Source organism: Zonotrichia leucophrys, chromosome Z, assembly GCF_028769735.1.
Source record: "Zonotrichia leucophrys gambelii isolate GWCS_2022_RI chromosome Z, RI_Zleu_2.0, whole genome shotgun sequence".
In the NCBI taxonomy this organism is placed as follows: Eukaryota; Metazoa; Chordata; class Aves; order Passeriformes; family Passerellidae; genus Zonotrichia; species Zonotrichia leucophrys.
Genome location: NC_088200.1, coordinates 2148380 through 2160887, shown reverse-complemented (window position 1 = coordinate 2160887; position 12508 = coordinate 2148380). Strand labels below are relative to the sequence as shown.

Below are 12508 nucleotides of genomic sequence, written 5' to 3'. Positions count from 1 at the left end.
GGCCTGCAGGGGCTCCAGGAGAGCTGCACAGCCCCTGGGGACAAGGCAGGCAGGGACAGCAGCCAGGCAATGGCTCCCACTGCCAGAGGGCAGGGACAGATTTTGGCCCATTGGGAATGAGGAATTGCTGGCTGGGAGGGTGGGCAGGCCCTGGCCCAGGGTGCCCAGAGCAGCTGTGGCTGCCCCTGGATCCCTGGCAGTGTCCCAGGCCAGGCTGGATGGGGCTTGGAGCAGCCTGGGACAGTGGGAGCTGTCCCTGCCCATGGGAGTGAAGCTTTAAGGTCCCATCTATTCCAAACCTATGATTCTGCACTTATCTTCCTACTCCATTTACAAATATAGACGGGACATTCATTATCATCAATAAAGTTTTATAGGGATCTTATGTCTGAGGTCTGAGAATATTTATAAAATTACGGTGCAAGGCAGACACTGCTTCCAACAAACCCTTATCAAGTTACTTTCTTTTGGTTTTCCAGCATATTGCAGAAGACTGCAGCCTTGTTATTGATATGCTTTTCACATCACTCAGTTACGATTAGACATTCAAGTTGTGTCATGTAGATGACATTTTCTCTTAAGAGAAGTTCTTTACAGCTGCACAGCCCAATAAAAAGCACTTTTTTAACACAAAACCAAAGCCATTTTAGTTTTAACACTACTCCATGAACACAAAGTAGTTTGACAGAAATTTAAGGAAATCAGACTGGCTAATTCAAGCACTGCTGTATTCCAGAAATTTTTCCCCCCTGAAATTCATACTTGAAGGTTACAAGAAGCTTCATAGGTTTTTTTGTTTCTTACAGTTAAACTTTAGCAACCATGATTCATCAGCAGAAACATTGTTCTACAGCATTAAGCCGTAGGTGTATCTGGAATGGCATTAATTTCCCTGGGAGGATGATGTTAAGGAGCCCAGGAAATGCTGACATGCCACTGAAATTAAGGGGCAGGCGTGTTTCAAAGCTAAGTAAGGGATCAAACATCTCTCCAAACAAGACCTGTGTGATTCTCCACACTCCCCTGCAATATTAACTGTCACTCTACATCGCTCTCTCTTTTTATATATATATATGTAAAGAGAGAGAGAGATCGGTGCAAGGTAACTGAAAATGCCTGTTTAATTTGTTTAATTCTTGACACATGCCCTCCAATAAGCAGTAGCAACTGTGGCTTTAAGGCAAGTCCTGCTTGAGCTGCCAACTGGACACCTGCAGGCCAGAAGCAATCCAGCCTGCTCAGAAGGGCTGGTCAGCTTGCCCCTAAGAGCTCTGCTTCAGCCCCACTGCCTTCCAGATAATCCCCAAAGTGCCTGGATGCTCTGTACAGAAGGGACACACCAAGGACAGGTTCCACAAATCCTCTCTCCTGACTTTAAGCCCTTTCATGGACATTCAGCAAAGCAGTACATTTGTGACATCTTTTGCAGCAGATCTGCATCCATGCTGACTTACAGCAGGCTAGAAATGGGTAATGATGGTGAGGAAAAACAACCTGTGTCCTGGGACAGCTGAAGACCTCTCTGCTGAGTGGAAATGTTTTCTCAAACAGATATAACCATAGCTAAAGAAATGCAAGTCACAGGGAAAAATGAAGATGCCATTATTGAAATCTGTGTCAGTAGTACAGGAAAGCAAAAGCAGCTCTAAAGGAAACCAGAGTCAATGCAAATCATAACCACCACATCCACAGTATTATGGAGATTTTCCTCTGCACAGACTCTAGCCTGGCTCCTTTATTAGGAATTAGCTCCAAAGTTGCATGCACTTAATAACAGCAAAAATACTAAGTTAAACAAACACAAATATTTAAGACATTCAAAACAAAGTTTGGCCATTTCACTGCAGCTTCTTTTTTAGAGTATCCAAAAACTCATTATCTCCTTCCTTTCCGCAGCACTGTATCTCAGCACAATTAGTTAATTGTTAATGATTTTACATAAACAAACTTTTAAGGTGTCTCAACAAACCTTAGTGACTGTGAAACTATGGGGCACACAAGAACTTTGTGCAGGTACGAAATTCTGACCCAATTATCAAAGGCCATTAGGAGTATTTTATCAGCATCTATGCTATTTAATACACTCAACTTAACTGCAGCCTAAGAATCATAACAGCACCAACAGCAACTTCTCACATCCATTCTGTTCACCATCTTAAGTTTAACCGGGATCATGATGTGGAATTTAATTTCTACATCAAAAACATAAACTGGTCAGCATAGACAATAAAATTACATTTAACGCAGATAAAATAAAACAGTGTTTGTCAATGACCTTGAGGAGGACACATGAAAAGAGCTCTCAGCATTTTCTTGTTAGCAATTAAACACTAAGCACTGCTTCACCTGGTAAATGTGAGGCGGTCACTTACAGCATTCTTCCAGACTGGAAAAATAAAGCAAGTGAAGTGGAAAGGCACCAAGTCTGGCATGAACAAGAGATCCAATGTATGAGACTTCAACTTCTGTATTTTAATATGGTATCCAAACAACATTTGAATCATGTCTCTTCAGTACTGGGTGTGCAAGAACAAAAAGTAAAAGTGGGACCTACTTCCAGCATTTATAAACGTGATTTTCCAGTAAATTTTGTTCAATCTCTCCTGCCAGAAAGGATATACTAGCACTCTTCCATTTTTTCTCAACAACACAAGTTATTTTCCAGAATGGCTATGAAACTGATCACAAATGTCACAGACTAGTTTTGGCACAGGCAGAGCCATTTGCCTATAAAGCGCCTTCTTTTTGCCCCACAGAGATGACACTAACAAATTACTTCAAAACGTGACTGAACACAAACTGTGAGACTGATACTGCCACCTAAACTAGAGGTCTGTTTCAAAGACTGCATGCACTCCACATTTTTTGTTTCAATTTTAGAGTCAGGACGCCAGCAGAAACACAGGGGACCCAAGAATACCAAATAATATGTAACTGATCCTCCTATCTGCAGTATTTTGCTGAGATTCAACAAGCTTCAAGCTAAATCCTGGTGAGTTCAGAATCTGCTGGGAGCTGCAATTGTTGCCTCACAGATGGCTCTCAGAAGGAGCTGTAGTTCCCCACTTCTGGGCCAATTCTGCTCAAAAATGTGTCTGCTCGTCATCTCTGGCCTCCACACCAGGCTGATGATTCTGTTCCACATCCACCTGTGCCTGAGTAATTCCTTCATCATTTACTGGGCTGCTCTGGAGAGGGCATTATGGAGAAAGGTATGAGCCAGGTTTAAAAACACATCTGTGAACAGCAGCTCTGGAAATGGTACCTCAAAACTATAACTAGACACTGTGGTGCTCTCCCCATCTTCTCAGCCACTCCCAAAGCCTACAGAAACCAGTAATCTACAGAAATCAATAAACACTTCAAGCTAATAAAAGCTTAATCACATGGTCTAGAAGGGTAAGCCTCAGACCAGACATTTTCACCAATATCTTGAAAAGTAGCAAATCCTTTAACAAAACTGAAGATTTTCAAAAGGCCTGATGTAACAGCAGGTTTCCTGAAGTCTGGTTTCTTTCACTACAGCCTCTCAGTTAGAACTCTTGGGTTCCAACTCCACAGAAGTTTTTCTGTGAAGATACAGAGGATACCAGCAATAGTCCTAACAAATATCAAAATCCTCCTTTGCCCAGAAAAAAAAAAAACTAAAAAACCCCAACCAACCAACCAAAAAACACACAAAAAAACCCCCACACCAACACAGCTATGCCTGCTTGTTTCCCTCAAGAAACAGGGTTTAAGAGAGAACTCTGATCTCCTGCCTTTAGACAGTCCTTAACCAATTACTAAAATAAATTCCACTCTCAAAATGGCCCAAGTGGCCTTTTATAAAGCAGGTAGAGATTATATACTACAGGAAACTGCAATCAACAAGAGAGCAGCAAACAATACTGCCATAAAAACATTCAGTAGGTTAATCTATAAAGCAGCCATTTCAGATCACACCTAAAGGTCAATTCACAAAATCTACTGGGGTTAGGGGAATCTCTCTCATCTTCGGTCAAAAGCAGGAGGATTTGGTTGTCTGAAAAAGAATTTAAGCCTCAAAACCAAGTATTCAAGCAGACACATTCAAATGCATCCTCAAATGCAAAAAGAAAAAAGGAAAAAAATCAGCCATGGCCTGGCAGACATGAGGCAGACAATAACATTCTCTTCCAAAAATTACCTAGAGCTTTCCCACAACAGGCCATGAATTATTATCACACCAATACTGAACATTTAGAGAAGCTGCAGGCTAACAGATTCATCTCACAAGCACTCCAGTTTACAAATAAGATGAATGGGAATATCAAAAGATATGTCTTCAGAATTTATTTTTTTAAACTAGTGGCACTTCTTGAGTGATGAAAGGGCAGCCCTGCAGTCGGTCTGAAACACAGTTCCCTTTCCCCTCCATACTTCCTGCATTACATCTATCTATGCACCTCAAGTTTCCTGTCAATTTTAAAGGTATTCAGGAACATAATGCCCTGAGGGAAACTATCAATACTTATGGATATCTAGATAAGCGATTCCAGTGCTTTGGGAGAGACAGATCATAACTCCTCCTCAAGACTGGAGAGGAAGACCTAAAAGAAGAGTCACCACTGGTGCAAAGTTTACACTAGGGCTTCAGCCAAACCCTTTGAGACACCTTGGAATGAGGGTGAGAATGGGTAAGGACACCGAGCAAGAAAATCTGTAAACACAAATACATTTAAAGGGGGGGAAAAAAACCCAAAAACACAAGGCTGACGTGCAAAAAAATAAGCCAACAATTCCTAAACCTAAAACTGAGACAGAGCACTGTTGTCCTCACACAAAGAAACTCAGTCCTTTCCACTATATTTTCATAAGTGAGCTCGTCAGTTGCACTACCAGTGTTAGTGCTGGAAGAAGCCTCAGCACGGGAAATTCTCTGGCGGCTGCAGCACATTTCGCACTGGTCTCACCAACACCAGCTCTTCCTCTCCACTAATGCCCAGCTCACAGGGGTTCCTATTTAACTGGCTTTTATCCCTCCTGTAACAAAGTCCAGGTGCGGGAGAGCGGCCTGCACGCAGAATTCCCACGAAGAATTCCACTTCTGCAGCTGTGGACGCTGCTGAAAGACAACCTCCTCCTTCCACACAAAGGTAACAGCGGATTGTTCAGGAAATAGCAGGAAAAGCACCAACTATGCAGTCAGCTCTTTGTGTACACACCTTAACAAAATGAAAGGACACGCACGCACACACCCACACCGACTCTGCTACACAGAGTCCACCACGACAATATGAAAGATAATGAACCGAAGACAAAACAAGTCTGAAAAGAGGCTCTGGGTTTCACGCTGGGCAAGCACAGCTTTCCCGGATGGAAAGCGGTCCACGGATTTCCAGAGATTCCACAACTATCAGCATTTTTAACAGCCCAGCGGTTATTCACCGCCCTCCCTTCAGCCGCACGGAGCGCGGGGCCCAGCAGGAGCCGTTCGAGCCCTGGGGCCGCTCGGCAGCGCCGAGATGGCTTTTAAAATGTCGGAAGGCGCGCGAAGAACCTCCCCGGCGGCAGCAGCAGCACAACCCGCGCGGCGGGGATGGGGAACCCGGCACTGACAGGGAGGGTCTCCCCAGGCAGACCCGCCGACCCCCGGGAAGTCGCGGCGGGCCCGCTCCTTCCCTTCCTCCCTCCCTCTCACTCCGGGGATGGCGCGGGCCCCCCAGCACCGACATCTTGCCCCGCAGCCACCTCTCTCCCGCCTTCCTCCTCACCCGCAGCTCCTCGAAATCCGCCATTTTCTACCCGCCGCCGGGCGCCACCGCCACCATCATCGTGCACCCGGAGCGCGCTCCCGGCACGTGACGGGGAGGGCGGTCCGGCGGGAAGGGCGGCAGGGAGGGGCGGGGGGACCTGAGGGGAAACTGGGCTAGAGGGATACAGACACACCGGGAACCCTCAGGGGAAACTGGGCTAGAGGGGTACAGACACACCGGGAATCCTCAGGGGAAACTGGGCTACAGTGATACTGACACAACAGGATCGCTGGGGGGAAACTGGGCTAGAGTGATACACACCGGGAACCCTGGTGGGAAAGTGGGCTACAGTGATACTGACACACCGAGACCCCTGCGGGGAAACTGTGCTACAGTGATACCGACACACCGGGAACCCTCAGGGGAAACTGGTCTAGAGGGGTACCGACACACCGGGAACCCTCAGGGGAAACTGGGCTAGAGTGGTACTGGCACACCGGGAACGCTCAGAGGGGTACCGACACATTGGGAACCCTGAGGGAAAACTGCGGTGGTACAGACTGGGAACTGAGAGGGAAAACTAGTCCAGCTGCATACACACAGGCCAGTAGGTACCGGCCCCAATTACACGGTGCTCCTGCAGCAGCTCCAGGGTGTGAAGAATTCAAGTGGTTTTGGAAATGATCCCGGAAGGATCACAGAATCACAAAATAAAGATGATCTCTGGAGATCACCTAGACCACAACCGTGACAAGGCAGAGTCACACAGAGCAGGTAGCATAGGAAATCCAGGTGGGTGTGAAATGTCTCACAGAGGGACACTCCCCGAACTCACCGGAACCCCTTTACCAGAGCTATGCCACCTTCAACATAAAGTTCTTCTTCATGCTGAAGTGAAATTTCCTGTATTTCAGTTGTGGCCACTGCTCTTCATTCAGTCGCTGGGCACCACTGCCATGTTTCTTCCCCTCCAGAATTAATACTCCACTCTTTAACTAAGTTGTTCTATTAAAAACCAACCAAACAAAAATAAAAAAGAAAAACCAACCAAACCAGCAAATCATAGAATAAAATAAATAGAACATACTCCAGTTTGCAATTGAAGTGGATTAAATAGAAAGCTTGTGATTTTACAGCTCAGTTTATCCACCCAATCAAGAGCACTCATAATTTGTGTTATAATGATGATGCAGCACGTTTTAATAATAAAAAAATGACGGGAAAATGTCACCAGCAGTAAGCTTCAAAAACTGGATAATGGGTTTCCTGCTGTAAGGAATGTAAATGTTGAGACATTTACAGAAAAATAAACATCGAGGTGCAGCCGAGAATATTGTTTTCAAAAGCAGCCAGAGATCATTACCTAGTCACAATAATTACCTACTCACAATATTCAGTTTCATCAGCAACTTGGCTGTAAAACCAAACAACCGATTTATTGCAATAAAAAACAGGAAAGACTCAGCCAACAAACAGGCAAGCAGCCAGCACAACCCAAACAAGAAGGCAGACACTGGAAAAGAAAAAGAGGCCTGAAATGCAAAACATATTTGCTTGCATTAACCAAAAGGCAGCTAGTTTTGCACGACTGACACATCCAGAGCAGCAACTACAACAGTAACTTACGGGCCAAGGGACAGGCCATGTCAGCAGCAGGCTCTGCGAGGAGCGGTGCTGGCAGGTAATTTTGGGAACAAACAGCTCACCTTTTCTACAGGATACTGATACCTGCCATACACACTACCTATGAGCATTTAATGCTGCTGTAAGATCTGGACACCAAGGAACTCAATAACTAACATAATTTGTTGTAATTTTGCAACAGCTTGTTGAGATATGCTTTCCTTTTTATGTATTATTTACTCCAAGATAAACCCTTAAATGTGCTGAAGTTTTCCACTACAGGCACAGATATCTAGTCCTCTGCACTAATAGCTTTTGTGCTTGGTGCTATGACACCCCTTTCCCTGAAGACTTAAACATAAGGACTTCATTAATTTCAAACCCCTTCTGTTAGTCAAAATCAGAATCAACAGGCTAATAAAACATGCCATCTGCCACACCACTGCATGAGTTCAAATCCTAAGTCCATCGAATGCTTATTTTCCCCTCCAATTCAATACCAGACTAAAGGGGCAAGCTGTAGGTTAGACTCCCTTAGATCATTAAAGCATGACCAGACCAAAGCCTTCTTTTGTTCTTTTAACAAAACCTCAAGTGTTCCTTCATTCAAACACACCAGGAAGGACATCAGTGTTAAAGCTCACATCAGAGCCAGGCAGCTCTTTTCTAATGTACACTCACTTATCACTTCATAACCACATCTTTCAACAATTACAATCATCTTATCCCCAGTATCTGTGGGGGTAAGATTTTTTATTTATCTCACATGCATAACAAGAGCTTACATAGTAGCTTTCCATAGTATTTTACTGAAGTGTTCCTCCATCCTATCTTGTTTTCCTCCACCTTTCCCTCACAGCCTTTCTACAACACATCTCTGGGGCCCTATCCTTAAAAAAAAAAAAAAGAAAAGGACTTTTGGTTCTCCTCAAATTTTTTCTAGTTCTTCAAAATCCTACTGTTTTATCATAACTTCTCACAAACACATCAACTTCAGGCTTACACTCCACAGCTACCAAGTCATCTTTGCTAAAATTCAACATTCCTAATATTTCTCTTTCCACCAAACTTTTAAGAAACCTACCTCAAATGTCAGAAATTCTTCTGGGATCAGAAACTTCTGCTTCTTCTTGGACCTCCATCTGCAATGCCACTTTCTTCTTCTCCTCCTCCTCCTCCTTCTCACTAAATCTACTGCTGCAGCTCCTGAATCAGTTCCCAGGCTCTCCTCTTGGGCATTTTCTGCATTAGTGTTTAAACTTGGCCCAGCATCAGCCATTGGAGGAGGAGACCTTCCTCCAGGCAGCTAGTGCATACTACTATCTCCCAGAAAAATCACTGAATTAGTCACTGGGGTTTTTGTCTTCCCCAGTAGGCTCTAATTAGGATAAGGAACGAGCCTATAGGTGCTAAGCAACCTACCCCCTAAACTGAGGCTTGTTAGGGGAAAAAAGCCCCACCTGTTTTCAACCTTTTCTAGTATTCTAGTGCTATGCACAGTATGTCTGTATAAGCACTGCCTGTTCCCACAGCTGTGTTAACTACAGAAAAAAATCTGAACATCCAAATAAACCCTCCCAGACTTCCACAAACACCGCCGTTTAAAAAAAAAGAACCAAAACAAAAAAAAGCCCAAAACAACAAACAAAACCACTCTACAGCTGCTCGCAGGACTGCAACAATTGCTTTTATCACCATTATACCTCATCAAACCCCTCCTGTGCTGCTTAACCAGCTGCTAATAAACTACAGAGTGTGAACTGCAGGCAGGGCTGGGGCGACTGGGTGGAAGGTAGATTTGTTTTGTGTGTACTGTGTTTAAAGGAAGGAATTTCATGAGGTCAGCCTTAAGCTTCTCCATCATCTCTTGTATCCCACAGTCATGTACTTTTTAAGGTAACATTATAAGTGAATGGCAAAAATATTTAAGTGGTGGTCAGTGCCTACAACCCTCTTGTGTGAGGTCTAGAGCTGTCAAAGCAGAGAGCCTGAAAAACACCCTTAATCATGCTGCTAACAAAAAATATGTGTGCTCTGGCTATAAGACAAAATACTCTAAGTTGGATACTGAAGTTGGACAGGGCTTGGAGTAACCTGGGCTAGTGGAAGGTGTCCCTGTTCAAGGCAGGGCATTGGAACTGGATGGTCTTCAAAGTCCATTCCAACCCCAACTATCCTGTGGTTCTCTGAGTTTGCTTATTGGAAAGAAATAATTTATGTGTCTGCATTGTATCTGCCTTTTCTATGCAGCTGTTTGACAAAACAGAGTTTGGATGGGACATAATCTTCTGTCAAGGTCATGCTGTTTGGGTTTTGCCTTTTTTTCTTTTATATGTTGTCTGCATTCTTCACACACCTATTTGTAACTCTGTCATTTATTGTACTAGTAGCTAGTTTCCCCAGTAGGTTTCCATGGCCCTTCCCTAAGCAGAAGGACAAAACAAATTCCAGAGCTCCAAGCCCCGGGAGGCACAAGGCTCGCTGCTATCTTGGCTTTTCCTGGGAGCCAAGGCTGAGAACAGCCTTCAAGACACATTTTCATGGGCAAAGTACAGCTAGTGCTGAAGGGGGGACTGCAGAGAAGGGGCTTGGCCTGGGGAGGAACTGCATCACCACTTGTCCTCCTAACTGGTGCTTTTCATCAATTATGCTAATTTCCTAAAACCTATAAAAATGCACTCACCCCTGCGGGGCAGTGGGCTTTTGTGGACATCTTTCCATAACTGCCCTTGAAGGCCTTCATTAAAGATCCTTTTTTATATTACCTACCTCCTTCCTAATATTACCCCAAGTTTCAATTCCAGTTTGGGACAAAGGCAACAAAGTGACATGATGAATATAGTTATATATAACTTCATTGACAATAGATATATTAAAGTTTAGAAAATTAGAAACTTAATATATTCATATATTCATATATATATTCATATATATATATATTCTAATCAGTTTTGATTAGAATATAATATATATAAATATATATATTATATATAATATATATAATATATATATAATTTATTATATATATATATAATTTATATATATAAATTAATTTTGCCTGCCCATCCTAACATACCACAGTAATACACCTATATTTTGGTAATAGGACTAACAGCAAAATGTTTTAATTTTGTTTTGAAGTTGCTTACTTGATCATTATTATTTTTATTAAATAATGTCTATTGACATAGGCCTGGATTTCAGTCTTAAACACAGCCTCCCTGACTGTGGGTGAGCACTTGCATCTATGGACAGTTTTTCTGAAAACTGCCTTCAACTTTTGTTCAAAGGATTTGAAGAGTTCTCTTTATCCATCAAAACTATAGGAAGCCACATATTAAGGTAGCATTACTCCTTTAGCAGTAATGGTGGAGAACTCTCCAGTCAAGCACAGCCCTGAACCCAGGCTATTCTCCCAACAGTGACGAACCTGGAATGGTTTGAGTTCTGACTTCAATTGCAGGAATTTCTCTTTCAGAGCCATAAAAAAGAAGTCCATGGCAATGGAAAAACAAATGCATTACCACTCTACTACCACATTAAGGCCACAAAACTAAGCACACATTCTAATAGGAGGGGACCTAAGTTAGCTAGTAAAACATTAATCTGATCCACTTTGAAAAAACTTATGGGACAAGTGTAATTAAAAAAGTGTATTAAATTGCATCCTTGACAGCATGAATGTATATACATTTACAGCACAGCTACTGAGCTGTAAACACACATTGCAGCCTGTGTTGGCATGTACCAGATTGGGAATGTTTTAGAAAAGGGCTGGGGAAACATTCCAGAGTGGGAACAGAGTGACACCAAAAGGACAAAGCCATAATGGAGTATTGACAGTTATACTGAGGAGTATTTCTGGAAGATCTGGATGTCTGGAAAAAACATATTTGTGAGGATTTGATGCTAAGCAAGTGTGGCAGCAGCTCTCTGACCACAGAAAGCAATACACAACTTTCCCAGGCCTTGTGCTGGGAAAGGCTGTGAGAAGATAGAGACAAGAATTATAAACAATTCTTATCTTCACTTGCTGCACACGCTGTTGTGAACATGTGGAATGTGTTAGGGAGATTTGTTTACCAAAGGGTGATTTCTTGATGGCCAATGGTGATGGTGTTTTGACTGAAGGATCAGTTGGGCCCACCTGTATCATGACTGTCTATAAGGGCAATGGGTTTCTTAATAAGTATAGTATAATAAAATGATTGCTCAGCCTTCTGAGAATCATGGAGTCAATGCTAATTATTACTCAGCTGGAGGCCTGCGATGACAAGCAAGTGTAATATAGAGTCCCAGAATGTTTTGGGTTGGAAGGGACTTTAAAACTCATCCAGTTTCACCTCCCTGTCGTGGTTAGGGGCACCTTCCATTAGACCAGGCTGTGTTCCATGGTGTGAGAACCTGGTCATTACCCTGTTCAAGAACTGAGCAGCTGTCGGATTTGGGAACAGGGATAACAAAAGCCCTTCCCACAAAGCTGTGCATATGTCCATCAATTCATCTTCCCACTGTGTGAGAAAAGCATAGGATTCCTCATGCAAGAGGAGTTTTGGTAGATTTCCTGAGACTGAGCTTTAGGTTTTATCTCGCCTGATCATAGGTTCTCCTCCAGCTGGACTGAAGTTGGACCACATCCAACAGGCACAATTCACCTCTCGAATAATTCACACCCTGAACCCCAGGAGGCTGCAGGAACCAAGGAGCCAAGCTGTGCTGTGAGGGGAGCATTTCTCACAGCTCTGTGCTCTCTCACAGTGGTGGTCTCCATTTTAATGTCCCTTGAAGTAAAAGGCAAACTGTACTCTGCTGCTTCTCAGGCACACCTCAACTGTGTGGGTGAACTGGGCATGTCCAACAATGGAATGAGCTGGGCTGTGGTCATTGTTTTGGCTTGACTTGGCTTATTTGGGGTGGGCTTTGGTTGGACTGGCATGGTTTGGGTTGGTTTGGCTTGTTTGGGGTTGGCTTGGCTTGGATTGGCATATTTTGAGTTGATTTCGCTTGACTTATGTTGGTTTGTCTTGTTCTGGGTAGTTTTGGATTGTTTTGGTCTCCGTCCCCTTAGCCGCAGCCCCCGCCTAACGCCCTGCACCACACAGGCGAGCCCACCGCCCATTGGCCAGCGCCGCCTTCCACCCACGCTCCTCTACTCGTGATTGGGCAGA

General features: G+C 43.7%; 1 protein-coding gene across 10 annotated transcripts in view; it reads right to left on the bottom strand.

The window, feature by feature from the left end:
* PIAS2 (protein inhibitor of activated STAT 2) overlaps positions 1-8821 on the bottom strand; it is a 31023-nt gene extending 22202 nt beyond the window's left edge. For 3 of the 10 annotated variants that reach the window (XR_010443010.1, XR_010443011.1, XM_064735175.1), the window contains exon 1: positions 8425-8820. Coding sequence is in view for 5 of the 10 variants with exons in the window: in XM_064735175.1 (XP_064591245.1) it covers positions 8425-8619 (195 nt within the window). In the remaining 5 variants the exon portion in view is untranslated. Of the gene's footprint in view, positions 1-5735; positions 5837-8424 lie in introns of those variants that run through there. The other 7 variants (XR_010443013.1, XR_010443012.1, XR_010443014.1 and 4 more) reach the window with 3 other exon arrangements.
* Positions 8822-12508: the final 3687 nt, after the last annotated feature.